We start from the raw sequence: 27,603 nt of genomic DNA, 5'->3' as shown, positions 1-27,603 counted from the left end.
GAGTTTGGATTTAAGCTCCAGTAACCCACGTTGGCCACTACTGTGGCCTGGAGCTCTCCTGGAGCAAACGGTGACCATTATAGTTATGACAGACGGCTTGGGGGATGCTGTAGACCTCTAGGACCTGGAAAAAACCACCCCTGCTGGACCACACACGGCTTCCCACACGCAGAGGGCAGCAGCGCCCGCCAGATGGGCCGGGGTGCTCACCACGGAGCCCTGCTCCTCACACGAACAGCCGACTTCGAGTCACCGGACACTGGGAGCCTGATCCCTGCAGGCAAGGCTCTTCCTTGGCTTGACTCCAGGGACCCTGCCGTCAGTGATGGTGACCGCTTGTCCCTGGGACAGAGGCATGAGGGCAGGGCCCTCAGTGGCAGTGCTGGCGATGCAGGACTGCGACAGGCTGCCCCAGGCAGCAGCCCACACACCCCACTTCCTGAACCGGAGACACAGGCACAAAGTTGAAACACAGTTTTATTTACTCATTTATAAATACTGTTGTGTTTACAGGCATCATATTTGTGAATACTATTATTTCCAAACCTTCAAACACAATACTTAATAATACTCTGTAACAACAACCAGTAAAGCAAGTTCATTCACCTCAGGTTGAAGGCCACTCAAAATTGCATAAAAGTACATTCAGCTCACAAAGCGGACGGTGCCCCCAGATTTACACACTCGCTGGTGCTCTGACTGCCGTGGGAGCGGGGGCAGAGTGGGTGGAGACACAGACACCCCCCTCGGTGGGAGAGGACGGAGACCCCAGGGTGGTCCTTACAGGCTCCCCTGCCCATCTGGCCCAGCTCAGGGTAGAGGAACCAGAAAGCCAGCCTGAGTCTGGAGCCGCTCCCCTAATACAGGACGCTAGGGTGACAAACTCCTTCCTTGAAAGGTGGTGACCCACCTTCCCAAGGGTTCAGGGGTGCTGGCTGGGGGGCTGCGTGCTCCCAAGACTCTCTGGCTTGGCTGAGTCCACGTGTCCTCCCAGGGGACAAGCTGGCTGCCCAGGTTCCGTGGGTGTGGGAGGGTGTGAAGGCCACACATTAGGTGGGTCTTGAGCATCGTGGCCAGCAGGCCCAGCTTGGAATCTGCTCTCATCCCCATCCTAGTTTGGGGGAACCCTCGGGGCTCCCTGCAGTCAGCTGCCTCTTGTGGGTGAGCTCAGTTTGCTGACAGGTCACACTCTGGACAAAACCCGAGTACAGCAGACATGCACCCATGGCTAGGGGACCAGGTAGGGGTGCTGCTCTTGGTGGGTTCGTGGGAACCTTCTCTAAAGCACCATCAGCTCTGAGGGGCAGCAAAGAACAAAAGACACGGGATAAGATGGGGAAGATGGTGCGCCACGGAGCATCCTGCTGTCACCGCCAGGGGCCACCCAAGACGCCGCCTACACGACACGTTAGGAGAAAACCGGGAGGGGACACAGCAGATGGTTTCGCTCTGGCAGCCTCACCGCCCAGACGACAGCAGGACGGGGCCTGGCGTGGAGACGAGTCATTTGGGGGTGGCAGGGGACAGGAGTCGGGGACGACACGGCTTGTGGGGAACCGCTCACCGGGGACACGCTGCCTGCCTGTCTGCAGTCGTCCCGACCATCACTGCGGGGCACGGTCAGGGCCCGTCTGCATGCACCGCTCATTCTTGGCGCTTCTCCCGAGGGCCGGTGTCCCCATCTGGGTTCAGATGTGACCTCGTCCACAGACACCAGGGGACGTGGACGCGTTTTCATGTGCTCTGGCTGGCGGGTCAAGGTTGTTCGGTTTTCCCACCCCAGAGACCACCTCATTCACTAGTAGTCACGACAGTGACAGTTCCTGGGCTGCAAAGAAGTTGATCTACCTCTGAATCTAATCAGAACAACGCGATCAATAGCTGCCCTTAACAGAATCTACTGCTAGGCGCAGTGTCGATACCCATTAGGGGCTGATGACAATCTCCCTGGCTGGAGGATGAGGCCCCGGAGACGGGGGCCGGGGCAGGCTTTGCTTCTGTGCCCCTCCCTCCCAGTGCCAGCCTCAGGCTCCACCCCGCAGCGCGCATCGGCCCCTCGTCCGTCCGGGGTCTCTGCCCAGTCACTCCACTCTCACCGGCCTTTCGAGCGAGTGCGGCCCTGTGCGCGGCCGCACGTGGACTCGCAAGCTCTCGCTGCGGGCTGCGTCCTCCGCAGACCCGCCGGGGAAAAGCCACCGTAAACAACACTGGAATCCTGCTTCCCATCGCCCCAGCCCAAGGAGGTGCTCAGCAGACTCAGGAGCGCCCTCATGCTGCCACACAGCAAAGGCCACCTCAGGAGCAGCAGGGCCGGGCAAACACGCACAGCCCAGGCACAGCAGCTCGATCTCCCACCAGACCAGTTTGGCCCAAGCCTGCCGGCTACACACCACTGCCACCGTCCCCACGAGCTCTGACCCCTCCGCTGCAGGTCTCTGTCCTTGCCTCGCCAGGAGCAAGACCGCGAGTCCCCTCAGCACCAGGGGCGTGCTCCCGCAGGGGTCGGCGGCCCCGCTCGTGGTAAGCAGTGCGGATCCACGAGGGAATAAGACCTCCGAAGTTAGGGCAGGTTCTGAGTTAAAGAAACGGTCCGATCTTCCTGGGGATAAGCAAGTCACGGGACTTTTCAGCTCAGAAGGGACCTTGAGGGTCCCCAGTCCAACCTCATCTCAGGGACGGAGGTGGCTGTCCTCGGGGTGGGCGCTGCTGGGGCCGGTGTGGACCCCGGGGCCTCCTTCCCGCTTCCTGTCTTGCCCTCGGAGCTGCCTGCTGACTGGTCATGGGACTCACCCGAGAGGTCGAAACTGGTCCGGATGTCAGGGCGAGGACCAAGTTCTGCGGCTGGGACTGGCCTGGGCAGTGCCCACCGTGGCTGATGGCTGTGCATCCCGAGTCCAGACCATGAACCGTGGCCTCGGCGGGCAGGATGAAGGTGCAGGCGGGGGCGCGGAGTCGCCCGCAGGGAGGAGCCCGGCCCCCCTGCTGCTGGCTGCCCAGTCCTCCCCCTGCCTTTCCAAGGAGCGAGTGGCCCCGCGGTGGCTGCACAGCCGGCCGAGCTGTCCGCCACCGCGCTCCCACCTGACGCTGGGTGCCAGCGGGAGCCCCTCCTGAGGGGACGCAGTGTCTGGCGAGAGAGGCTGCACTGGGCGGAATGGGGTCCCACAGCTGGGACTGGGCATTGGGCTCGACAGAAGCCCTGGGGGTTCGCACACATCAGGGGACCCCTGGGGCCATCACAGGGGGCCACAGGCTCGGAGCACAGCCCGGCGCTGGCTGCCTTTGACACTCTCTAGCCACAACACCGGGCCGACAGGAGCTGGTGGCGGTAAAGAGGGGACTGGGGCCCGGTCACCACTCCCAGAGCATCGGACAGAGATGGAGGCGGAGCCAGCGACTGCCGGCTCCCTCCCCAAGGCGTGGGCTTGAGAAAGAATTAAGCGGAAGAGTCCTGAGCTGCGCGGGAACCTTGCCCCATGCTCGCGTTCCGTGGAGCCTGAGGTGACAGAGCCTCGCCTCGCACTGCTGGCCTGACCCGCTGCTCTCCATCTGCTGGAGCTGCCGGGCTGCTCTGTGTGTGGCCAGCAAGTGAGGACCGCGGCCATGGCCACTGGGGACACTCAGGCACCTGTGCACAGGGGCGGTCAGCACGGTGCTGAGGACACGGAAGACACCAGAACTCGGGGTCTGTCTGACATGTTAGTGACCTGAGACCCTGAAGGAGGGACCACACGTCACATGTTCTTGGCCACGGAACCAGTAATCCTGAGACTAAGAGGAACTTTGCCATCACGAGCACGTCTTTCTGGCAAGAAAGGGCATCTGTGCCAGGGAAGGGCTGTGTGAAGGGCAGGGCGCCGGGGGGGCTGTGTGGCCACCCCAGGTCGTGGAAGGCACACGCGGGTCGGAGGGGGCACGTGGTCCCTCCCACGGAGGGGCGTGGCATCTTCCCAACACTCGCTTTTCTGTTCCTGAGAAGGCACGGCAGCCAGCCCTGCGGCTCCCTGTCTCCAGGATGCGCCAGGTCGGTGGGCACCGCCCCCAGAGCGAAGGGACTCATGAGCATTCCCTGAGAACTGAGCCGACGTCGCCCAGAACACGCACCCGGCCAGTAGCAGCTCCTCTAGGAAAACGGCAGGAAACGGAAGGCAGTTTCATCTCCTCCAAAAACGGATTTGCCAGAGAGACACGTTTCCTGTCCCAGAACTGGGAGCTTGGCTTGCAGCGTCTGGTTTAGGAGCACGTGATGTCTCAGAGGGCCATGGGAACAACGGGGACAGGGGCTGTGTGCTAAGGGATGGACCACGCTGAGCACTGGGTGTCACCAGCACCCTGGCACAAGGATTTAAATGACCCACACACTCAGAGTAAACCAGCCAAGGGACAGAACCGTAAGGAGCCGACGCTTCAAGTATCAGTGCGGGCCACCGGCAAGAATCACTGGAGCGACCCCTCCAGGTCTGGGCTTGGTGTTTCAAAAGGCAGTTTTTGTCTGGAGGAAAAAGGCCAAGGTGTGACAGGTACAAAAAGTATGCCACGTGTGAGTGGCTTACAGGAACAGGGACATGTCAGCCAGAGGTGAGGGGAGGGCCCAGGCACACATACCTGAAGGGCTGTCACACACGCAGTGGCACTGGACAACCGAGAGCCTCCACTTACATTGGGAAGGCCCTGCTTCTGAGTGACAAATGACAGCCACAAAGGCACCTGACCGTGGGTCCCTGGGCCACAACAGTGGAAAGCCAGACCAAATGAAGTCCAAGCTTTGCCCTCACATTCCATGACTGCCACCAACGGGCTGGAGTGGCTCAGCCATAAGCCTCCACGGGGAAGGTTTCTCCTGCTGCGTCCAAGAAAGCCCACTGGCCTCCCCAACCCCACGTGCCAGACAGTCCAGTTCACCATCTCAGCCATGGCTGTCCCTTCTGTCCCCTCTGGCAGAGGCTCTGCCGACCCCACACACCCTTCCCGGCTGCCTCCACTCTTGGGTCCCTCTCCCATCAACCCACCCCCCTCCCCACGCCTCCTTGTGACGTCCTGTCTCCTCAGGACCAGAGCAAGAGGACACGGAGGGCGAGGGCCGGGGCGGGGGCAGAGGCTGGCAGGGTGCTCAGAGTCCCGGCTCTCCCTGTGGGAGCTGGGGACGGGCTGGCATGTCTGCCATGGCCTGGCCTCCCAGGGGGCCAGGGACCGCCACCCAGGCAACGCTCGTGGGGTCCAGAGCGCCCCAGCAGAGACCCCTTTCTGAGACGGTCAAGGACAGCTGAGGTCAGGGGAAGGGAACAGAAGGGAGGGGACTCCACCGGTGTCCCGGTGGCCGACAAAAAACAGCGGTGACCCAGTGGGAGGCGGAGAGAGGCATTCGTTCCTGAGAGGTGAGCACTCACGCACCGTGGGGTCGGTCCCCGCACCCGCCGTCTGTGGCACCCGAGACGGGCCTGCGGTGGCGCCGCGAGACTCACCGACATCGGCGGACGCGGTCAGTGGAAAGGCTGCGTCTGGGTTGGGGCTGACGTGTTTGGACCCACCCAGTGTGGACATGCAGCTGAGCAGCAGGACGTGGGGCCCTTGGCTAAGCCTGGCGCAGCTCCAAGGCCCTGGCACATGGCACGAACGGTCACCGTCGGGCTTCGGTTAAAACTGCCTTAGGACCTGGCGTGGGGCGCAGGGGAACAGGGCACGGATAGCGCAGTGCAGAGCGGGTGGCTGCAGGAGAGTCAGGGACAGCGTCCTTCCTGAACACTCCCTTTTGGCCGGAAGAGGGGTGGGGACAGCAAACGCAGCCCTGCCTCCTGGGTCCAGAACCCAGGCTACTTGGACAGTTTGCTGATGACTCTGATGAGGGCACCGTTTTCATCCTTCAGCCTCTGGTTATCCGATTTCAGTTCTGTTAATACCTGCAGGGCGGCAGATGGAAGGCGTGTTAGCCCTGACGTGGCCGAGCCAGGAGCAGGGCCCGCTGAGACAGCTCACACACGGGTCTGTCACCACCCTTTCCCTGGGGACGCAGAGCCCTTGCATCCTCCACTCGCTGGGCCGGTGATGTCACTACTGGGGACCACAGCCCTGTGCCCTGTGACCCATCTGCAGCCGCCCCTCACGTCTGCTGTGCGGGCTCCCTCTCCGGTCCCACTGAGCCAGCAGCACCTCTGGCTGTTCCCGCCCCTGGGTCACCGCAGTCCAGACAAGCTGGGGACAGTGCCAAGGGGAGTCGGTGAGGACATGGGGAGGATTCTGGACAGGGGTCCTGGAGTCGGCGAGGGTTAAGGGAAGACACTGTCCCCAGCCCCAACAGGATGGAGTGCGGGGTGGGGGGCTCACCCTCCCCCCTCCGAGATGGCATCACGTGGCCATTTTCACCCTCCAGCCCAGGGTGCTTCTAGATCTTGTCATCGCAGTGCCAAGGTCCAGTGAGCACTTGGCATGGATTTAATTGTCCCCAGAGCTCCTGCCGACAGGTGCCGAGGGCACCAGGCCTCACCAACTGTCAGCGGTTTCGGGGTGCTGTCACCCCCAGACAGGGGCTCCGGGGTGGGACAGAGCTCCCCGCCATCCTGGAACGCTGCACAGTCTCGTCTGACCCAGCAGCCCCGGGCCCTAGCCCGACAGCCACGCCTGTACCAGCAACCGGACGCTGACGGGTGCGTGCTGCGTCTGAAACGCCAGCGGGTCTGGCAGGAGCGCCGTTCCCGGGGGCGCCGCTGGCAGGGGCTTGAGAGGGCTCCGGAGTCTGCGCTGCATCCGTCCGGCACACACACGCTTCGTCTGGTCAGTCAGTCCCACCACAGGACATGTGACTGGCGACATTCCCAGGGCTCGAGTGTCAGGAGGCCCGTGTGGCGGTCATCTGGCTGCGCTGCCCGCCATGTAGGGGGCTGGCGGGCGCACCGCCAGGGTGGATGGGCCGCTGGTCCTGCACGCAGGACCTAGGTCAGGTTGCGGGTGTGTGTGCACCCACCGTGGCACCAGGCGTCTGCCGTGGGCGGGGAACGTGGGGACAGGTGCGGCGTAGCAGGTGTTCACGCCACAGACTCACAAGTCCACAGACGAGGGAATAGGAACCGTGACCTCTCCAGGCTCGACCCCGGGTCACGCCTGCAGCGTGGAGGTGGCGTGGGGGCGGGGGGCAAACCTCGGGAAATGCAGGAGCCAGAATCCCAGCCTGTCACTGGTGCGATTCTCTGGCGACCAGGCCCCCTGCCGAATTTCTAAAGGGCAGTCTGAGCCCACATCCCCTGGAGTGGGGGCTCTGTGAGGCCCACAGGCAGTGATGGGTCGGGCCCGCAGGCTGTGCAGGCTCCAGGCTCTGTGGACGACGGCAAGCGGGCAGGTGACCCACACACATTTTACTGAGAGGACGTGAATCCCGAAGACACCAAAATAACACTTGTCCTTTGGCCTTGCCTCTCCTGTGTCCGGCCCAGTCGGAGCAGCTCTGGCTGGTGCCCGCCGCTGCCTCCGTCCCTGGGCCTGACCACAGAACTTTCAGAGACACCTGCCCGGGACGGCTGAGTGGTCCCCATCTCCTATCTGCCCTGGGCCTGCAGCCGGCAGCGGCAGCTCTGACTGGGTCCCGGAGGCCGGGATGCACGGCGCTTCCCGGCGGGTGGGCCCCTCGAACAGACCCGGGCTCCTCGCCTCTTTCCTAAACGAACAACTCGCCAGGCCTCAATGACTTATTTCTACATCCAGAACGTAATTCTTTCAGAATTACGTGTGGCCAAAACAATTCAGTGACATCTCAAGGGAGTGTCAGAAAGCACAGGAGTGGGTGCAGAAATCGGGAGGAGGCCTCGACCGACTCCGAGGGGCGGGGTGGGAGGTGGGGGCTGGGGGATGAGCAGACCTGACCTGAGGTGGGGGCGTGGCCAGGTAGGCTCACGCAGGACCCATGTCACGTCAGCTTTTTAAATTTCTAAGTGTCCCGTCTACCATGGTCTGATGTTAAGGCACCTCAGACAAGTAAAGCTAAGGGGCACGCGTCCAGAGACATCACGTCCCACAGCCTTCGATGAAGGAACAAGGACACAGGGTCCTCCTGAAGCTGCAGAGACCTGGGGCTGCAGGGTGACGGGGACTCGAGCGGTCTTGCTGAGCCTGCCTTCCCGCTGCCTGGCAGGGGGAGGGGTCCCCGCCTGCACTGGGTGACACGTGGTGGCACGGCAATGCACGCCAGGATACGGTGTGCTCTCCAGGGCACTGTGAGGGAAACTCAGCAGCAAAGCGCAGGGCCCCGCCTGCTGTTGGTCCGCCTGGGTGGTCCCCTCTTTGCCCCCAGTGCAGCTGGAGAGCTCTCTCTGTAAAGGCCCAGAGAGCGACTTCGGTTCGCGGGCCCCACGGTCTGGGCCGCAACCACGGACGGGTGACAGCACATCAGCACACGCATGTGGCTCAGTTCCAGTCAAGCTTTACAGTGGAACCGAAACTGGATCCCACGTAGGCTTCGCGCACCACAAAAGCTCCTGATTTTTCTAGCTGCCTGTGTGGCTCCTAGGCCGTCTGGGGGCCGCGGGTGCAGGGCCTGTGATGGCAGACTGAGCCCCGCAATGGTGTCTCTGCCGGGGTGACACCTCTGGGCAGGCAAGAGCTCGGGGGAGCTGACCTTCCCCAAGGACGCTGTGCCCCTTGCTGCAGTGTGGGGACAGTGTCGTGTTTGCCAGCCCCTGCCGCACCATCCACACCAATGTCACATGCTTATTAACACCGCAGCGGCCAGGCCTTGGGCCCTGGAACCTGACGCACTCACACCTGGTGGGGCCACTCAGTTCAAGTGACCCAGAACCCAGTGTTTTCATAGGTGAAATGACTGTCCTGGGGAGGAGCAAGCGAGAAAACACACATAAAGCCCTCGGCACAGGACTGCGCAAATGACAACGGCCACCACGTTACCGGGGACCGAAGTGGGACGTCTGGTTCTGCCCACCGTTCCAGACGATCCTACCCCGGAGGGAGACTCAACACACCGGGCCGCCTGGTGGGTCCCCAGTTCTTCCTGTGTCCTGGATGCTGCGGCCGCCACGAAGCGCGGAGCCTGGACTTGCCGCAGCCCGCGCCACGTGGCCCTCTGTCCAGGCTGATGGCACCGCAGGGCGCCCGTGCTGCTGGGACCGGCTGGGACCACCAACCCGGAGGGACTGGTGGACCAGCAGGAGGGAGAGCAGGCCCCGGCCAGGACGGTGCCGACGGCTGCTGAGCGGTGCAGCACACCTCAGGGAGGGAGGCCGTCCGGGGGGTGACCCGCCACACCCTGGCTGGGAGGACGTGACTGTGAGCCTGGCTCTCAGACCCACACCCAGAGAGGAGCTGTGGCTCGCCAAACACGTTTTTGGTTCTCAGCGGAAGACAGGCCCTGCCTCCGTGTCCTCTGCCAAGCCAGCCCCGGCCCCGTGAGAGGCTGTGTGCCCTGCCTGCCAGCCCCATGCTGGGTGGGGGCGGGTGACACACCCCAGGCCCCAAGATCGGAGACGGGGATGAGCAGAGCCTCCCGGGAAGAGCCAGGGCAGGGAGTGAGGGGGGCAGAGGGCTGGCCCCCGCAGCTCCAGTGCCCCGCCCGGCACTCCCGAGTGTGGGAAACCGGCTCTGGCCAGTCCCCAGAGGCCGCGGTTCCCAGCCTGATGTTGCAGAAGAATCGATCAACGGGGAAGCCCCAAAAAGCCCTGATGCCTGCCCCTCGCCCAGACCACTGGCTCCTTGGCGGCTGGCCAGGGCACAGTCACCCCAGGCCCAACCCCAGTGCTCGGGGGTCAGGCTGTGCTTGCGGGGGTGCTGCTGACTGAGAGAGCAAGGCCTCGGTGTGGCGATGGCCGACTCGAGCCATGTGCGCACGCAGGCCCGCTGGTCTCAGCCCTGATGCCTCCGCCTGGTGACCAGCCGTCCCAGATCCCCGCATGGGAGGCCGACGGCGGGCGAGCCCGGGGCCTCTGGACCCAACGCGCGGACGGCACCTGCCTGGAGGGCGGACGGGGGCGAGGTGGACAGAGGCGTGGGCACTACAGCTCCTGCGTCTCCGAGGTCTCGGCGGACCTCGAGAGCCGGGCCACGACGCGGGCCAGGGCCCTGTTCTCGGCCTGCAGCTGCTCGTTCATCTGCTTCAGGGTTTGGATCTGTTTTAGCTGGTGGAGGTTCTGCAGAGTGAAACGTGAGGGGACAGACAGAGAGAGACAGACCAGGAGATGAGCAGGACGGAATTGCGTGACTTGCGTGACTTCTGTTTTCAGCTGGCATGCGAGAGAGGAGGCGAGAGAGGAGCGGGGGGCGGCCACAGACAGAGGCGGCAGCTGGGGGTGGGGGTCCGTTCCTGGAGGGCACCCGGCACACGCTGGGCCTTCGGGGGGCCCTGGGCCGAGCCGGGGTGCTTGGGCCACAGCCTCAGGCGCCTCCAGCACCACGGGGCGGAGCCGAGGAGCCGCCCTCTTCCTGGGTGCTCGCTCGCTCACTTGATCTGTTTTCACCTTTAGAAATAAAACGAAGCGAATAAAAGGGGGGGCTGCCGAGTCAGCGTGTTCCGCACGAGGCGTGTGCTGCTCGGGGTGGCGCTGGCACACACGAGGACGGCCCCGACCTCTGACCTGCACAGGGCAGGTGCGTGAGCGCGCCAGGACTCTGGCCTGCACCCCACTTCTGTGCATCGTGGGCTCACAGCTCCGGGTGCGCACAGGTGTCCACCGCAGGCGCTCCGGCACTGGCGGCTATGCCCTCGCGGCGGACACCCCTGCCATCCCCAGCGACGAAGGGGCTGGACTGGTGTACGAGTCAGAGTTGCACGTGGAACAGAACAGCCAGCCCACGGATGTCCCCACTAACACCTCACTCCCAACAGGACCTGGTGACATCACTAAATGGCCTGTTCGCTGTCACTTGTCCTTCCTAAGGGGTCGGCTGCGCTGACCCTAAAGCTGAGGACGACCATGGCTTCTCCCGTGAACGGGCTTCGCAGACGTGGCGGACAGTCCTGCGGGCTGTGTGAGCAGAGGACAGTCTTTCCCACCCGTGCGATGAGGGCGGAAAGGAGGGTCAGTGGCCGCAGCTGCCGGGAGTGAGGGTGCAGAAATGCGAGGCAGAGACAGGGGGGTCAGGGAAGAGAGAGCGAGCGGGGACAAACTGCTGCGATCTGTCCCCAGAGAGGGAGGACGACCAGCTTGGGAAAAGCTCGGGCTCCGAGTCCCATGTCACCATCGAGGACCAGGGAGCAGGCCACCCCGCTGGCTGCGGAGAGGGCAGAGCAGGGACCACGGGGTGACACAGGAGCAGTTAACGGGCACAGGGCCAGCCAGGCCAAAGCCTGTGCACTGGGCCTCGTCTCCCAGGGCACCGCAGTGGTCACGGCTGCGGAGGTGACCCAGCTCGCATGGAGCACAAGCCATCGAGGCGGGCGGGTTTGAGGGCTGTCAGCATGAGGGCACGAGGCAGGGAGCCACCTGGCGGAATGTTCCAGACGGAGCAGGCACAGAGCAGGCGCGCAGGGCTCGGAGTGTCAGCTGGTGACAAGTCCGAGTCAGCAAGATAAACCCAAGACCGCCCAAAAGCAAACCGGCTGCCGGCCACATGCGAGGCCCGAGGAGGGGCTGGGGCTGAGTGGGCAGCAGCACAGACGCAACTGGGCTTGGCGCGGGCGCAGCCCAGCCCAGCCCAGCCCAGCGCAGCGCAGCTCATGCGGCACACGCCCCGCCACGGCCGGCGGCGAGGGTGCCCCCGGCACACAGGCGCTCCCTTCCGAGTCAAGGCAGACAGGCGCACGTCACCACGGGGCCCTCACGCCCCGCACGGCTCCCCTTCGTCCCGCCTGGCCTCGGCCCTCGATTTGCTGCATCAGAACAGGCACAAGGGGCACTCTGCGCTGAGCACCCATCTCAGGGGGTCGCTGGAGGCCAGCCGTCCACCTGCTTCTGACCAGTTGCTCCAAGAAGGGTCGGTGTAACTGCGTATGTGATCAGCACGGGTCCAGCTGGCCCTCAGCTCGGCCGGGTCGCAGGCTGGACAAGGCAGTTGCCTATGCTGTTGGCCAGCTCCCCAGACACAGACCTGTGGCCTGTGGTCACCACCCACTGAGTCTGGAAGAGGGGCCTGGAAACGAGGCGAGCACTTCCTCAGACTCCATCGGGACTGTCACACCAGTTTTACGAAGTTTGGACGTACACATCTCAAGTTTCTGCCTCCAGACGAGGCACAGGCATAAACGTCACAGACCTGGTGCCAATGGGGGCTTGAATGCCCCGCCCTTGGCCCCCTGGGGTGGCGGATGACCGCGAGCCCAATGCTGGGCCCTGGCCGAGCGAAGGGTCAGTCCAGAGGCCTTACAGGCAGTGCCGCTTCTCCATGTGCCCCTGTGGCTGGCCTTGGGGGTGATGCACCCACTGGGCCGACTGGTTTCACGCACACACAGCCACTGGTCTGGGGCGTCACCAGTCACTGTCCGGCTCTTTGGCAATTCGAAGTGAATAAGGAGCTGGCAACAACTGACCTAGGACCGAGAGCGGCGGACATTCCCATGCGTCATCATCTCTGCTGAGCACAGAGAACTCAGGACCTGGTTTAGGAAACCACAGCTCAGCAGGATGGGGACACGGAGCAACGTGTCAGCCTGTCACAACCACAGGACGGGGACATGGAGCAACATGTCAGCCTGTCAATACCACAGGACGGGGACACGGAGCAATGTGTCAGCCTGTGGCAACCACAGGACGGGAACATAGAGCAACGTGTCAGCCTGTGGCAACCACAGGACGGGGACACGGAGCAACGTGTCAGCCTGTCAATACGACAGGACTTGGGTGGCAGGAACCAGACGGGGCTCCCACACTTGCCCCCGAGAGCTGGACGGGCTGAGGAAGCCGGGCCGCCCCTCTGGCCTGTCAGGGTCTATGACGTGGCGTGCCCGTGACCGTGGGCCCAGGCTGGCCGGGCTCCATCAGAGGCACCAGCTGTGGCGTCCCCTGCCTGGTTCTGGGCAGCACCAGGCCACCTCCTGGTGAGCACCGCGAATGGCCGCCTGACAGCAGACGCTGTCCCTCAGGCGCCCCACAGACAGCGCCAGGGCCTCTGGCTGCACACGCTCTGGACAGGCGCACGGGGTGGCTGGCCAAGCCGGGGTGGGAAAGTGCGGGGTCAGGCAGCTCTGACCACCCTGGCGCAAACTGCTGGTCACCTCTGCCCCTCACTGTCCTGACCCAGGCTCAGAGGTAGAAGGCGTTGCGCTGTGAGGTCTGCGGGAGTGACCACAGAGCTCGGACGTCAGGATGGGGCTGCTGTGAGCCTGCCCTTTGTGCGAACTCTGGCCTTGCTCCCCAGTGAACCAGCAACACGTCTCCCCACGGGCATACCAGGGACGCCTGAGTGTCACCGGCTGCATGCCCTGAACCTAATACCCGTAAAACAGGACCCTGGGAGGCAGAAAGCTGAGCAGGTGCCAGGGGGGTCATGCAGTGCAGGGCTGGGCACCCCGGGACCCCACCAGGTGGCCCTGAGCAGCTGTGTCCCCTTCATGGTAGGGATCAGCTCCTTTGGGGACACAGCCAGTTCTCAGCCCTCAAGGCGGCCTGGATGGCAGCTGTCCACCTAAGTGGCTGATAATGGTGGTCACTGCAGGTCGGCAGGGGATGGAGGAGCGTGCCTGTGGCTGAGCCTTCTGCAGGAGCATGGGCCCTGACTGTGTGGACGGGCTCAGTCTGCACCCTCCCGCCAGGGACGGGTGCGGGGGAGTGCGGGGGGCACCCTGGCTGCCGTGAGCTCACGGGCCCCTCCTGAGGCCCGGAGAGCTAGAGCCGCCAGCACCTTGGGGAGCGCCAGGGCTGGGAAACCTTAACTGCTGACCCAGTCTGCCCTGAGCCTGCTGGAGACGCCCCCGGGGACCCCATGTGCTCTTCTTGGGGGGCGTGTGCAGCGATGTGTGCCGGGGCGGGCACTCGGCTGCTCAGTCCCGGCAGGACCGGGGAGGGAGCGTACCTTCATCTCCTCCTCCATCTCCGACATCTTCCGTTCCAGGGCGCGTTTCTCCTGTGTGAAGATGACACGCTCAATACCCCGTGGGTCTAGAAGGGACTTATGCCACCCCACCGCCATGTGACCCAGGGTCGAGACCCCGGTAAACCGCACCCAGGAGGTGTGAGCGACATGTGACCCGGCTTCCCTGACAAGAGCCACAGTCTCCGAATCTCCCGCCAGACGACCGGAAACGTGCACATGGGGTGAGGCCGGGCCCCGAGCCGCCCTTGGAATGTCAAATGGCTCCGAGACCAGGATCTTTGCTCAAAAAGGCATCGTTACCTGTTGCCATGCTGCCCCAGTTCCCAGGGAAGAAGGTGAACAAGCAGCACCCACCCCCACCCATATCCCTTACCCTGATGTCCCCTGAACCCAGCAGGTTCCCTCATTAGATGAGGGACCACAGAGGTTTGCTACGGGCCGAGGGAATGAAACACGAAACAGCAGCTTTCCAGATCAAACAGGAAAAGGGAACATTCTCTGGCCCCAGGGTCAAGTCAAAGCTAGGGCTCATCGATAAATCAGTTTTTCCACCCAAGAACGTCAGTGTCCAGAAAACATTCTGATGCAGCCGGGAGGTCAGCTGTCGACGCAGACCCCTCTGGGCCCTTATTCGCTGCTGGCTCATCTCTCGTTTTAAGGCCAGACCAATGGCAGGTGTCTTGCAGAAGCCTCCTGTGCTCACGGTGCGTGGAAGGGCAGGGACTGACCCCGCGTGCACACACGTATGTGTGCGTGCACGTCTGTGTGCATGTGTATGCATGCAAGTGCCCACACGTGTACATGTCTGTATACGTGTGCACGTGTCTATGTGTGTGCATGCACACAGTGCACGTGCATGTGAGATCACATGCATACATGCAACTGTATGCACGCACGTGTGTCTGTATACATGTGCGTGCATCTGTGCACGTCCACGTGTGTGTGCATGTTCATGTGTATGTGTCCGTACATGTGTGCATTATGTGTATCCGTGTGCTGGGGACAGGCCTGCCTACAGGCAGAACAATGATGTCACCTTCTGAGGACCCTGACCCCGCGACTAGACAGGACCATGGGCAGCCAAAGGCCTAGCAGTCAGATAGCCGCAGTCAGACAAGGACGAGCCAGCGAGCGAGCTGGGCGGGTGTGGCCGCCGCCGCCTCTCAGCCGGGCTCCAGGTCAGGCGCGGCGGCTTCCGAGGAATGTGTGTGGAAGGCGGCAGGGGAGGGAGCTGCATTACGTTCTCCTCAGCATCGGCGACCTGGCTCAGGCGTCTTCTCTTCTGCTCTGCCGACAAGGAGAGGAGGCGCCGTCGATCAGGCCAGTGGCCCTGGGCGCGCATGCCTGGCGCGGACAGCCTGGCAACCCCAGCAACCGGCGGCGCGTTCTCGGTCTGCATGTTCTCCCGACCTCGAACAGGTGCCAGCACAGACACACCCTCTCTCTCTGAACCCCACAGTGCCGTAATCCCCACGTCCCCCACGTCCCGCCCTTCCCGCGTCCTCTCCATGAGTGATGTCACTGCCCACGGGAAAGGAGCTGGGGCTTCCACGTGGCAGCGGGCGCTCGGGGCCCCCAGGCCCCTCATGACACCCACGTGGCTCTGAGCGGGGCCGGCGCGCTCGCCTGCTTCATGTGCCTACGACGCAGCTGAGCAGAAGCCAGGGCTCCGCATTAGAGCCGCCTCACATTCAGTTAAGTCTGCAGAGGGGCCGAGAAGGGTTGGCCACACGGCTGTCGGGCAGAGCGACGTCCGGTCGAGGGTGTTAACGAACCCGACGTTGCTCTGGCCTCGGCGTTCGAGGGCTGGACGGACTCCTGCTGCCGACAGACACTGGGCATGTTCAGGGCGACTGTGTGTGAACCGCCCGGTGCCAGGCACGGACGCGCTAGACAAACCTGTTGGCTCGCACAGCTTCTTTTCCAAAAAACGAAGGAAAAGCAGAACCGCAGTGAAGCTCAAGCTTTCGGCTCCACCCTGGGCTCCGATCCTTGGGGCCACAGCTGTCACTGCTGCAGAAGAAAGAGGGGGCCGAGTGGCCCCGTGCTGTCCCTGCCCTCGCAAGTCCGCTCCCGCGGGGCTGCGTACATGCTGGCCGGCGCCGTGTCCTCCAAGTTCCCCCCGGGCGGTTCGGCGGAGCCGCTGTGTGGCCACGGCTCCGCGCAGCTGAGCCCGTCCTGCCTGGCGTCCCATCTTTGTTGACAGCGGAGACCTGCTTTGCAGCAGCCCTGTTTCTGCCCGATTTCGATAACTGGGACTTGGCAGAGCAAAGTCTGTTCTGACGTCCGTGGCGAGCAGCCGGCCAGAAAGCTACTGTGCAGGACGGTCTCTCAAGCCCTGTGTGTGCTCCGTGGCCTCGGGCGTGTGGCGTGGGCAGGCGTCCCTCCAGCCCTGCCACGTGCCGAGACCCAGCACGGCCTGCATGTCCCCACCGCAGCCGGCCTGCCTCGGGGACGCTGCTGGGGTCGCAGTGCCGCTTGAGGCCGGTCTGGTCCACCCTGACCGGCGTGTGCATTTTTCTCAGTCTGAGACCCACTCGCGTGTTCTCCTGAGTCACGGCGAACCCGCCATCGCCTGTGCTGCGGTCGCAGGCACTCGGGGGAGAGCCACACGGCGGCAGCTCGCGGGACAGGCCACGCATCTGCCGCCTGGCCAAGCCGTTCTCCGAAAAGTGGGGGTGTCCTGGCTTTCCGTCGGGAACCCCAAGTGAGGGCTTAACACCCCGCCCCAAACCCACACGCCGGCTACACGGCTGAGCATTCCCGCTCTGCTCCCGGCTGGGCTGTGTCGCAGCCACGTCTACGTCAGCTTAGCTTCCGAGACTCAGTCCCAGGCGCCTCGGCACCAATGTGAGAGTCCTGGGCTCACCTGCCTGGCTGTGTCCCTGGGGACGAGGCTGTCACCTCCAGCTCCGTCTAAGTGCCACTGCATCAGTGAGGCCCGGTGGGGCCGGCACTGCCGAGCCTGCTCCAGGCTGAGACAGTGGTGGCTGGGGTGGCACGTGCCACAGGACAGCCCTCCCTCTCTCGGGGGCCCCCCCTCTCCAGGCCTAACTCGTGACGTCTCTGCAGCAGGTTCAGTGCAGCTCGTGTCCACCACAGCAGGTAGTGCGCAGATGAGCTGGGCTGCGACGGGACCCACAGGCAGAAATGGTGACGTGGGCCACGCTTTCCCACTCGGAAGTGAGTAGCTCAGGCACGGCAGTGATTATCAGTGGTCACGGTCAGGCCACCAGACGGTCGTGGAACCAGCCACTCTCCACTCCAGTTAAACGCTGACTGACCCTGCGGTCAGCTCAGAACCCGACGGCCCTCGGCCCGTCTCTGAGGGGGGCCGCTTTTCACTCGTGTGTCCTTCCCGTCCCCCGGCCCCCTCACCTGGGCCACCTTCTCCAGCCTGGACTGCACGTCCGCCAGCTCCCGCTGGGCCTCCTGCAGCTGCGCCTTCAGCTTCTGATTCTCGGCCAGGGCACTCTCGTAGAGCTGGGGGGCGGGGGAAGAGACCGGGTCACCTGAGGCTCCCCCCAGCACCGGCACCCGGCGTCCCCATAAGCCCACGGGCCCTGCCCCTGGTTGTCACACTTGGGCAGCTGTGAGGAGCAGGGGGTCCGGCACAGGACACATCCGGGTGCCCGGGGCTTAGACGGCGGGGTTCCGGCGCCTTGGGGATGCCTTGTGTCCCTTGGGGCACTTGCATTGCTTAGACGCAGTCCCCACGAGAGGGCATTTCCTAGAGGCCGTGCTGCTGACTGTGGCCGAGCTCCGCTGAGCCAGCACTGACAGACCGCCTCTCAGCGAGTGTTTGCGTCTCAAGCGCTCGAAAGGGCGGGCTGTTGGCTGGCCCAGAGCCGGGGATGTTCCAGCGAGATGGAAGGGGCACCCTGCATGCCACACAGTCCCCAGCACCCCAAGGGCCTCGTCTCAAGTCCTACGGGCACGTGCACACTGCGCTGAAGCCACACGAGGAGCAGCCAGGTGCCACCGCCTGTCACCCAAGCACCATTTCCTGCTTTGCCAGAACGGCACGCATTTCCCAGACCGTGGGGACGGCCAGGAGGCTGCGGGTGTGACCCCTACTTTTCTGTAGTCCCGGCTGCTGCCTTCCTCCACGCGGCTGGTCAGGGAGGCGAGGCGGGCTTCCCGGGCCTCCCGGCGGGCTCTCGCTGAGGCCCGGTCCGCATAGGGGTCACTGGTCGCAGGGTTACTGGCTGCGGATTCCAGCCTGCGGGGACATAGGAACGGTGGTGAGTGGGCTCCGAGGACGGCAAGTGGGGTGCCTCTCCTGAGGCCCGAAGCTCAGGCCAGAAAGAACGCAAACAGCCCGTCCCTGACACCCCTCCCTCCAGGCACCCCAAGCTCAGGGCTACGCCGCCAGGATGGAGGCCATTGTTGGCCAAGAATGGAGCCGACTTGAAAAATTGGTGGTTTGGATCCAAACGCTGACTTACATCTGAGAGCTTTTCAAGTTAATTTAGGGCTGAGCCACTTCTCGCAAGCCGAGCGGGTCTCACTAGCTCTTGGACGAGGGCCCAGTGAACCACTGACAAATCAGACACGGACTTGCAGGTGGGCGGGAGACCGCGTGGGGGGCAGCTGGTCTGCCTGCAGGGGCCCCAGGTGGTGCCCAAAGGGCGGGTTTGCCACCCCATCTGTGCCCCACAGCAAATCTGTGCCTCCTGGGAGGAGCTCGACCACTTGGGGTCCCAGCAAACACCTGAGTGGGTGGCTTGTGACCCTCGTCACCAGTTCATGTTCCCTGGGACTTTGCGCGCTCCACACCAACTGTGGCCATGGTGCTGCCACACGTGAACGGCCCTGCGGGGCTCCGCACACTCCCACTGCTGTGGGACGTCCGTCGGGTGCCTCTGCGGCGGTGGCGGTGGCCGCGGTGGGGGTGGGGGAGCGGCGAGGATGACCCCGAGTCCCTGATTACGCTACGGCTACCTCCGCTGCACATGCTGAGTCCGCCGCACCCTTTTCTTCTCGTTCGTCTCCCTTTCCTTAGCTTTGCAAATCTCTGTCGACGTCCAGTTCCAGAAGCCTTACGGATTTGCTGAAACACGTCGACAGCACCGAAACGTCCAAGGCAGGACGTCCGGTGACCTGCTCAGGGACGAGCACTACTACCGGCTCGGTTCACAGCCTTGCAGGGTAGTAAACACCCACGTTCGACATACTTCTGCACGCGGGTCGGATGATGCGTGCTGCCGCGGGCCCCCGGCTCCTCTGCACACACGCAGACGCGGCCCGCCCCGCTTCGCGAGATGGCCGCCGCCTCCCACCGTGCGGCTGACGGTGACTGAACCCGTCGATGACCACGTTCACCGTCTTGAAGTTTTAGCTGATGGAACAGCCACAGTGAAGACCTGTCTGCCGATCCCAGGGCGTCTGCCCCGTGACTGTGTCAGGGCCAACTCCAGGTCCAGGGGCAGGCGTGTCGGAGGCGCTGACGTGCGGACACGCCGCCCGGCCTGCGGGACGTCGGCCCTTCCTGGTCCAGAAGCATCTCGCCCGTCGGCCTTCACGCTTCCGAATCACTGGGAGGCTCCGCACCTCTGGCTCCCCATCTTCCTGTTTCCGAGTTGCCTGCTCACAGCCTCTCACCCTTCTTCTTGGACTGCGAGCACCCTGTAGCAGGCCTTTCAAAACCGCTGCCCGCTGCGGATGTTTCTTCCCACCTTTCGTCTCTGATTATGGTGTCTTTTACTAGGGAAGACTTAAATTTTATATGATCAAGTCTGACAATTTCTACCTCCATGGTATCACACTTGGAAAAGTCTTTCCTGTATAAAGATCATAAATAATCTTCTCTACGCTTTCACAGTGAAATCTTTCTGTCTTAAAAGTTGGAACCCATCTGAAATCTGTTTTGTTTTTGCTCTGGTTTGAGGGAAAGATCTACTTTCTCAAACCGAGTCACTGTCCCAATGGTCACGACATAGCTCTCTCCACGGGGATGGAAGTCACCGTAGACACGTGAGTGTTCAGGGTTACCTACTGCGCTCCAGACTTGTTTATTCTTGAACGTGCACCTCGCTGTTTCAATCACCAGTTTTAGAGCATATTTTGAAGTCTCGGGGAAGTCTCTTTTCATAAATGGCCATTATGACGTAGCAGAGTTCACGAGAAATTAACTGTAGGACAATATATGCTCACCAATTTTGCAAAATGAATTTTCTGCTGGGTGAGGTGTAAATTATTTATCCCCAGCTGGTGTCTGGCGGGAGGGTAAGCAGAGGAAGCACACATGCACACATACATTTTAAGACATATTCCTAAAGAAGAACCAGCTCAAGTCCCAAGCCAGTCACGAGCCTCACTTGCCCCAGGCCGGCCCACGACTGCAGCCGCCCCCAGTCCCATCCCGACTGCCCCAGCTGAGGGACAGTGGAGGAGAGGTTCGGGCGTGTGGCCCACAGCCTCTGCTGTTCTGCTTGCTCTTCGGGAGATGGGCTTGCACTGGTGGGAGCCATGGGGGCTGCTCGCTCCCTCAGCTCTGGGCGCTCCCTGACGTACTCAGCAGTCCAAGTCAGGTCTCGTGTTCACTCGGCACATCACACTGAGCGGCACCCAGGGCAAAGGCTGGAGCTGGATCCCTGGCCACCGGACAGCACGGAGGCTGCATGCCCATCAGCCCGGGCACCTGCTCCCACCCCGGGAAGTGGCCCTGAGCCAGCAGATGTCGCTGCCCCCTCCCCGTCCCTGTCCGGCCACACTGTGCCTCAGCTGCCGTTCCCCGCTGGTACTTTCGGACAGCTACGGCCAGCAGCGAGGTGCACGCAGCAGGGCGGGCGGGGCGCGCACAGTGAGGCGGGTGGGGTGAGGAAGTCTGGACCACCGCAGGGCCGTGGAGCCAGGAAGGCAGGCGGGGAGGGCGTGCGGAGCGCGGCTGCGCCATGACAGACACTGGGTTCGGCCCGACATGCACGCACAGCGCCACATGAGCACGGGACGCAGCTTCTTACCTAGAGAGTCTTTCGTGCTGGAGAAGAGAGACAAAAACAGAACAGAAATTAAAACCGGCATTAGCAGAAAGGGCACTTACTAGCTCCACCTACAGACGCGCCTCAGGCTCACGGCCCGGAGGGGGCGGCTCCCGCTCACCCCACGCCATGGCCACGAAGCTGTGTCCGGACGGTGCCCGCCCACCCTGGGAGTCAGGGAGATGCCCACGCCCCGCCTCCCACGCCCCAGGACCCACTGACCCTGTGGTCTCGGTGTCCGCTGTGTGAACTTCCTGGGGTTCCCTGGCCCTGGGTGGACACGGCACCTCGCAAACGCTGAAACTCCGGACAGTCCCTGGCTCTCCCGCAGACCGCCCGGGACAGTCCCTGCCCAGTCCCCAGGACGGTGGTAAAAACTACGAAGGACAGTGGCCCCGAGGCCTCAGAACAAGGCCGCTTACGGCCGCCACCTGCAAGCCCGGCCACACGGTCACCGTGACCGGCAGCGGAAACAGCGCCCGCGCTTTGCGCTGATTTTTAGCCTTGGTGACCTTCACCTTCTCTCTACGTACGTTTCTAAAGAGCTCAGGCAAATAAAAACGCAGGCGATTTGCACGTGTCCACATATTTCCCCTTTCGAGCTGTTAACATCAGAACCCTCAGCCACACACACGAGACGGAGAGAGAGAGGCGAGGACTCGACAACCCACGACGCCACAGGACAGACGCCGAAGCCTGCACCGCGGAGCGGCAGCGCCGAGGCCCGGCTCTGCTGAGGGCCCGCAGGCAAGGGCGCCACGCCTGGCTGCAGGAGACTGGGCGGCCTTCCCCACGGGATGCCTTTGGGAACCCCCTCGCGGGTCCTCGGAACGCACACCTTGGCGCCCAGCAGGAGCTCTCTGCACAGGTCTCAGGTACTCCTAAATCCTTCCCTGCGCGCTTTAGAAAGGCCCCGCTCCGCACACAGCCTGGCTGGGCGGTCCTGGCCTCCTGCGTGAAGACCCCCGGCGTGAGCTGGGGCGTCAGCAGAAGTACGTGGTCCATCTTTGACATCCTCACGGCCTGGGAGTCGAGAGCTGGAACCCGGGAGCTCCCCTGACACCCGCAGCGGGTCCCAGGGACGGCCGACCGCACAGCCTGCTACCAAGCGCTGCTCTGCGGACGCTAAGGAAGAGCACTTCTCTCGCCGGAAGCCTTTTTCAATCCCCTTTCAAGAATTGCTTAATATCTGAAAACGCTACGCAGACCCACCAGCTCTGTGTGAGTGCCGCCTCCGCCCACCTGGGTGTCAGCCCCGCCCCTGGGGACTGCAGGTGTGCCGCGCCAGAGCCTGGACTTGAGAGTAAACTGTGCGGCCAAGGCCAAGGGCCTGCTGAGTCTGACCCCCAGGAGGCACTAGGAACACAGCCCAGCCAGAGGGCAGCAGACAGGGCTGGTGAGAGGGGCCCAGATGCAGCAGAGGCGACAGCCAGCACCCCGAGAATGCTATGATTCCAGAGGGGGGCGGCCTGGGCCTGCTCCGGGCTGGTGTCCTCCCAGAGTGGGCTCGGCCCGAAAGGGGCGTCGTGCAGTGGGAAGGCACGTGCACACCTCGGGGCTCCGCCCCGGCTTCTCAGAACGGCCAGGGCGGCCGGCTCATGCTCCCTGTGTCGGCTGGTGGAAGACCTCAAAAACTATCGCTCGGCTTGGCTTCTGGATCATCTGATATTTGGTGAGAAAACACTGGTTGGATTTGGGGAGAGGGAAGTTTGGGTTTCTGGGGTAAAGGGGGCAGGGTGTTGAATCCGAGGAGGCTTGACCTCAAGTGACCCTCTTTCTCCTGCTGTCAAATGCACACAGTTAGTTCTCAGTCATCCTGACGCTGCTTCTCGTTCCACAGAGAGAGGGATGGCCGAACGACTCTGGGGAGCAGGACACAGGGGAGCTTGCCCCAGTGGACTCGGGGGAGCCAGGAAGTGACGTCCTAAGAGGCAAGCAGAACATCGCAGACCCTTGAGGCATGAAGGTCAGCCGAGTGGACAGCAGGCAAGAAGCCCTGGGACAGAGGCCTGGGGGCCATAGCCAGACCCAGGGCCCTCCGGGGGCTGGGGACGCGGTCTGGCCACCTGCTCTCTGGGGACGGCCTGTCCTGCTCTCAAGATCAGGTCAGCCACTCTGCAATTCAGGGTCTGAGCGCCTGAGGAGCCCAAGTGGACGGCACACTGTCCCACAGCTCAGAGCAGGCGTGGGCCTCCAGCCACGCTGCAGGCCACCAACGCGTACTATGCTGCAGCTCTCGTCAGGAATCTGAGGGGCCGTCTGTGTCCCGTGAAAGGCCTGTCCCACCTGCCACTGAGGAGGATGCGTGGTGGCCGTCGCAAGACCCCGGTCGGTCTGTATTGGACACAAACTGTCGGGAGAAGGAAACGGCTCCACAGCTTCTATGGCCCAGTTAGGGGCCACAGAGATGGTCACTGGAGCCCGGAGCAGAGGAGACCAAAGGCTGCTCGAAACCAGCACGAACACAGAAAGCAGAAATAAAAAGAACGGCCAGCTAGACCAACCAGAGCTTTCAAAACGCCCGGATCTGAGAGGCAGGCTCCTCCCATCACGGCCAGCTCCGCGGCTGGGACCTGTTTCTAATAATAACAGAACAGAGTGGACAGCACCATCCGTTCGATGGCAGTCTGGAAAGGGACGGGATCTGGCTGGTTTTCATTTGTGAAACGTGCACGGTTCTTAAGACACCAGGATGGGCTTAGAAAGATCCCACAAACCTTTTAACTTGAAAGTTGCTGCGAGCTCAGGGAGGCACATAATTAAAACCAAACTTCTCTGACCAAGTTTAAAATAAAATTGTGGCTCTGGAAGGCTGGGCCCAAGGGAGAGGAGCAAGACCGAGTCACACGTCTCTGCCAAGACCAAAACCGGCTTCACTTACGTTCCTATGGAGCTGGGCCGGACCCCACAGGGCTGGGAAAAGCCTTCCTACTTACACTCGGCCTGCAGAGGACAGGCAGCAGGGACACAGGACGGACGCCCTGTGCCCAGCCGGGCTGGGAAACTGCGCTGCTCTGGGGTGGCCACAGGCAACCGCCTCGTCCTCAGGGGCCTCACGCTCGCGAGCGTGGCAAGGGTGCCACGGCCAGGCCCATCAGACACGTGGGCTGCTGCACGTCCGTCGCAGCTGGTGCTGACGGAGACGGGTAACTTCCGAGGTTAGGACCCCTGCTGGCTTCCTCGGCGTGTCCACCTATCAGCTTAACGTGGTGCAGAGGAGATGAGGTGACGTCACTCATGGGTGCTAGTGCACCGCACCGCGCTTTAAAAGAGAAGCCGTTCGGTTCACTAAGTCACAGAAACAAGACCCGTCTTTTGTTTTGTCTGTCGGTCGTGGGACCTAAACATCACCGGCTCCAGCATGGTTTGACGTGGTTTTAGGTAATCATTTAACTTCTGCCCCCATCCACACGCGTGGCTACAGGGTCAAAGCATCACACGAGAAACAGCGCAGGTGCTGGGTACGGTGCCCGCACGTGGCAGGTGTCCTGTAAATGCCAGCTGTTGACACTACGGTGCTTTTCCCTTTGTCCCTGCCAGTCCCTGGGCTGGGCCAGCGCTGCTGGCTGCAGGCGCGGTCAGCTGAGCACTCCCCGGCACTCGAGCCGGGGTCTGATTCTCTGGGGGGTTGGGTTTCCCAGCTGACTCCTGCCACATTTCTGACCTGCTGTCTGGGTGGTGCTCTCTCCCAGGTGATCAATCATTTGAAAATGACTTTGGAAATCTGCACAAAGATGCGACAACGAAGAGGTTCAAGTCCAGACACAAGCCAGTGTCTTCACCTGCTCGTCTCCCTATGCTGTGGAACAAAGCGGGTGCCGGGGGTGCCAGGTTTGGGCTGTGATGAGAGACTCGCGCCCTTGTGGGCAACCACTACCCACCGCATAAGAGACGGGGAAGGACGGAGCGCAAAGGGGCTGAAGCGGAGTAAAAGGCGGATGAGAGCCAAGTCCGGCTGCTGCCCTTCGGTCTTCTGACTAATTGTCAGCTCCCCACACACTCCGAGACTGAGAAAAGGAAGCAAAAAGCAATGCTGAATGGTATGGAAACTCTTTCCGATCCTAAAAATCCATCCCTGGCCACACGGCTGCTTACGTAGTGAAAATAAAAATAAAACTAGGAATGCCGACTCTTAACGCAACCCTGAACTGACCCAGCTCTGCTTTGGGAACTGGAGCTGACCACCCTGACACAGAGTGGGCCGCAGCACCTCCAGACCAACCAGCCTCGGACCTCGGGTCCCCTGCGTGGGCCCCAGCGGTGAGAAACCACGGCCGAAGCTGAGCACCTGGCGGCTGCTACTGCCCCCGCCCCCAGCTTGATCACAAATATCAGTGTTTTCAGCCCATACTTTTCTCCTGAGCTTCAGACTAACTACTCTCTGGATGCTGCTATCTGAATGTCCCAAAGCATCTCAAACTCATCTGAAAGTGATGCCACTTCCCCCCTGACAACCGTCTGCCTCCTGCGTTTGCCAGCCAAGTCGTCACCCAGACAGGAGACTAAGGAAGGACTTTATCGACTTTCCGTGAGCAGACTTAAAAAAAACCAAAAACCGATATCCCAGTGATTTTAATTAGAGAGGAAAGTTGGTTAGTCGACTGCACCCTTAATTAGCATTATTCACCCAGACAAACGTCTCTCATTTCACGATGGCAAGTTTCACATGGAGTGGAGTAAAAGTGAACTCCAGATCGGTGTGTGCCCAGATGCAGTCTGAGACGTGCAAAGGCTGACACCAGCACACGAGAACGGCCTGGCGCTGCCTCAGGAGCGGAGGGGACGTCGCCCACCGACACGCCTGGAGGTCAGGGCCGAGGGGCACACGGACGGCTGTCTGAGGTCAATGACCCTTCGCCACCCAGCTGCCGATCCGCTGCACTCTGGTCAGTCTGCAGAGCCGGTCGGCTCACGGCTTCCTTTATCTGCACTGACGGCTGGAGGGAGGGGCTTGTGCGAGGTCCTTGTGTTTTCTGCAGCGATGCTGGCCCTGAAGGAGTGGCGATCTCGATTAGACGAGATGCCACCACTCGGTCACAGAGGCAGCTCCAGCCCCAGTAACGCGAATGCCAACTGACCAACCTGAACCCATCTCCGTCAGGGACCCAGTGCCCACCTGCTGGTCTACGCGCCTCGAGACGGTTCAGTACGATCCCCGGCTGGGCACACGGCCGGGACGCTCCCCAGTGTTTGTCTGTGGTCCTTCGTTAAGTTAGCAAATAACAGAGAACGCTGATGGGTGGTTACCTGGCTCTTGCTTTAAAGATGACTTAAAAATGCTAACTTGTCCCAATTGACTAGTTTCTAAGTTGACAGAATTTATAAACTGGAAACTCAGTAACATGCGTGGTGATTAAAACCCCAGAGGTAGAGGTGCCGGACGTTTTTGTTCAGAGCCGTCATCACCGTTATTTTCGAATGCTGGAAAATTGATCCAAGGCAACTTTTCTGCTCATCGTGACCGGCACATTGTGAAGTCGCTTCAGAGTGAGGACGCAGGCTAAGCCTTCGAGTTCATGAATATACTTGTGTAGCTCGGTCAGAGCCGAAGGGACCTGGAGATCACCCCCACCGCCCCAATTCAGGGGGTAGAGAGCAGCAGATCTGCAACGTGGAGACAAGAGTGCGACCCGGAGTGACCCTGGCATGGATGCCGGAGTCACTGGGAACCTCCTCACGGCTGAGAACAGGGCACTGGCGCGGGCATCGCCTGGGGGCTGAGACCCAAAGGCCAATGAGGCCCAGCGGCCTCAGTGGAGGAGGGGTGGGCGTCAGGTCCTGTGGGGGGGTGAAGGCGTCTGGCTGGGGGGGGTGGGCGTCAGCAGGCCAGCCGTGGGGGGGGGAGTGGGCATCAGGCTGAGTGGGGGCGGCCTCTGGCCGTGTGGGAGTGGGCGTCAGGCTGTGTCGACCAGTTCCATTTTGTGCTCAGGGAATGAAAAACGTCGCTTGTGCAATGCAAGCTGGAGAAAGTAAACAAGGTCCGGCCGGCGGGCGGGTCAGCGTTTTCGCTGGGAAGGACGTTGTGCAATCTCTGGGCACGGTCAGAGCTTCGAAGCGGGGAAGGGCCACAGGTCCGCCAAGCGCAGAGCTCGCCTGCGTAGTGTCAGGGTGCCACGGGGAGGTGGGTGAGGCCGCTTCGGTGTCCCAGGGGCTGGAAGCCAGTGAGCTTGTTTCTTCTGCGTCGCAGACAATGCCGGCCTGCCCCGCCTGGCCCCCCAGCCCCTCCTGGCCCCCCGGCCCCCTCAAGAGTCCCCCGTGAGCAGCCACTGCCCTAGTGCTCCCTCGGAGGGCCTCTTCCTTCACGGAGCCATGTAACCGCGGCCCTTCCAACAGGGCTGAGGGAGACCGCGCGTCCCCCGGTGGCTCCGGGTGGCAGTGCTTGGTGCTCCTTGGCGGCATGCTGGCCCAGAGGTCGCCTCTCTAACTGCAGCTGCTGGCAGGAAACCACGCATCACCAGTCACGGGGTGTGGACGAGGGCTGCAAGGCCTTTGACCTTCGCTCTGATAGCATGGTGACGTGCCCGGCACCTGTGTCTTCAGGGGAAACCGGAGCTCCTGCCACCACAAAGCCTCGGGCACTGCGGGTCACAGTCCCACCCGAGCCAACTGCGACTGGAGGACCAGGTGTGGGCGGCTGAGACGGCGGTCAGCTCTCTCGGGG

The 27,603-nt window shown here is 62.4% G+C and overlaps 2 protein-coding genes across 14 annotated transcripts in view; one reads left to right on the top strand and one right to left on the bottom strand.

Moving 5' to 3' along the window:
- Nucleotides 1-459: 459 nt before the first annotated feature.
- PPP1R12B (protein phosphatase 1 regulatory subunit 12B) overlaps nucleotides 460-27,603 on the bottom strand; it is a 78,906-nt gene continuing 51,762 nt past the window's right edge. Inside the window, exons 19-22 of one of the 13 annotated variants that reach the window (XR_005657470.1) lie at nucleotides 20,925-20,941; nucleotides 17,338-17,442; nucleotides 17,022-17,025; nucleotides 15,208-15,241 (exon numbers count right to left, since the gene is read on the bottom strand). Coding sequence is in view for 4 of the 13 variants with exons in the window: in XM_039883580.1 (XP_039739514.1) it covers nucleotides 17,251-17,442; nucleotides 18,037-18,181; nucleotides 20,925-20,941 (354 nt within the window). In the remaining 9 variants the exon portion in view is untranslated. Of the gene's footprint in view, nucleotides 5,895-9,946; nucleotides 10,122-13,938; nucleotides 13,990-14,088; nucleotides 14,228-15,201; nucleotides 15,242-15,996; nucleotides 17,443-18,036; nucleotides 18,182-20,924; nucleotides 20,942-22,086; nucleotides 22,867-25,579; nucleotides 25,584-27,603 lie in introns of those variants that run through there. The other 12 variants (XR_005657464.1, XR_005657465.1, XR_005657474.1 and 9 more) reach the window with 12 other exon arrangements.
- Nucleotides 14,171-19,768, top strand: LOC120619285 (uncharacterized). Its single transcript, XM_039883595.1, has 2 exons — nucleotides 14,171-14,294; nucleotides 18,965-19,768. The coding sequence occupies exons 1-2, from the start codon at nucleotides 14,210-14,212 to the stop codon at nucleotides 19,591-19,593; spliced, it is 714 nt and encodes a 237-aa protein (XP_039739529.1). The 5' UTR covers nucleotides 14,171-14,209; the 3' UTR covers nucleotides 19,594-19,768.

The sequence above is a fragment of the Pteropus medius genome, unplaced genomic scaffold, assembly GCF_902729225.1.
Source record: "Pteropus medius unplaced genomic scaffold, Ma_sr-lr_union100, whole genome shotgun sequence".
In the NCBI taxonomy this organism is placed as follows: Eukaryota; Metazoa; Chordata; class Mammalia; order Chiroptera; family Pteropodidae; genus Pteropus; species Pteropus medius.
The sequence above is the reverse complement of the archived record's forward strand: the minus strand, read 5'-3'. Positions and strand labels throughout refer to the sequence as shown.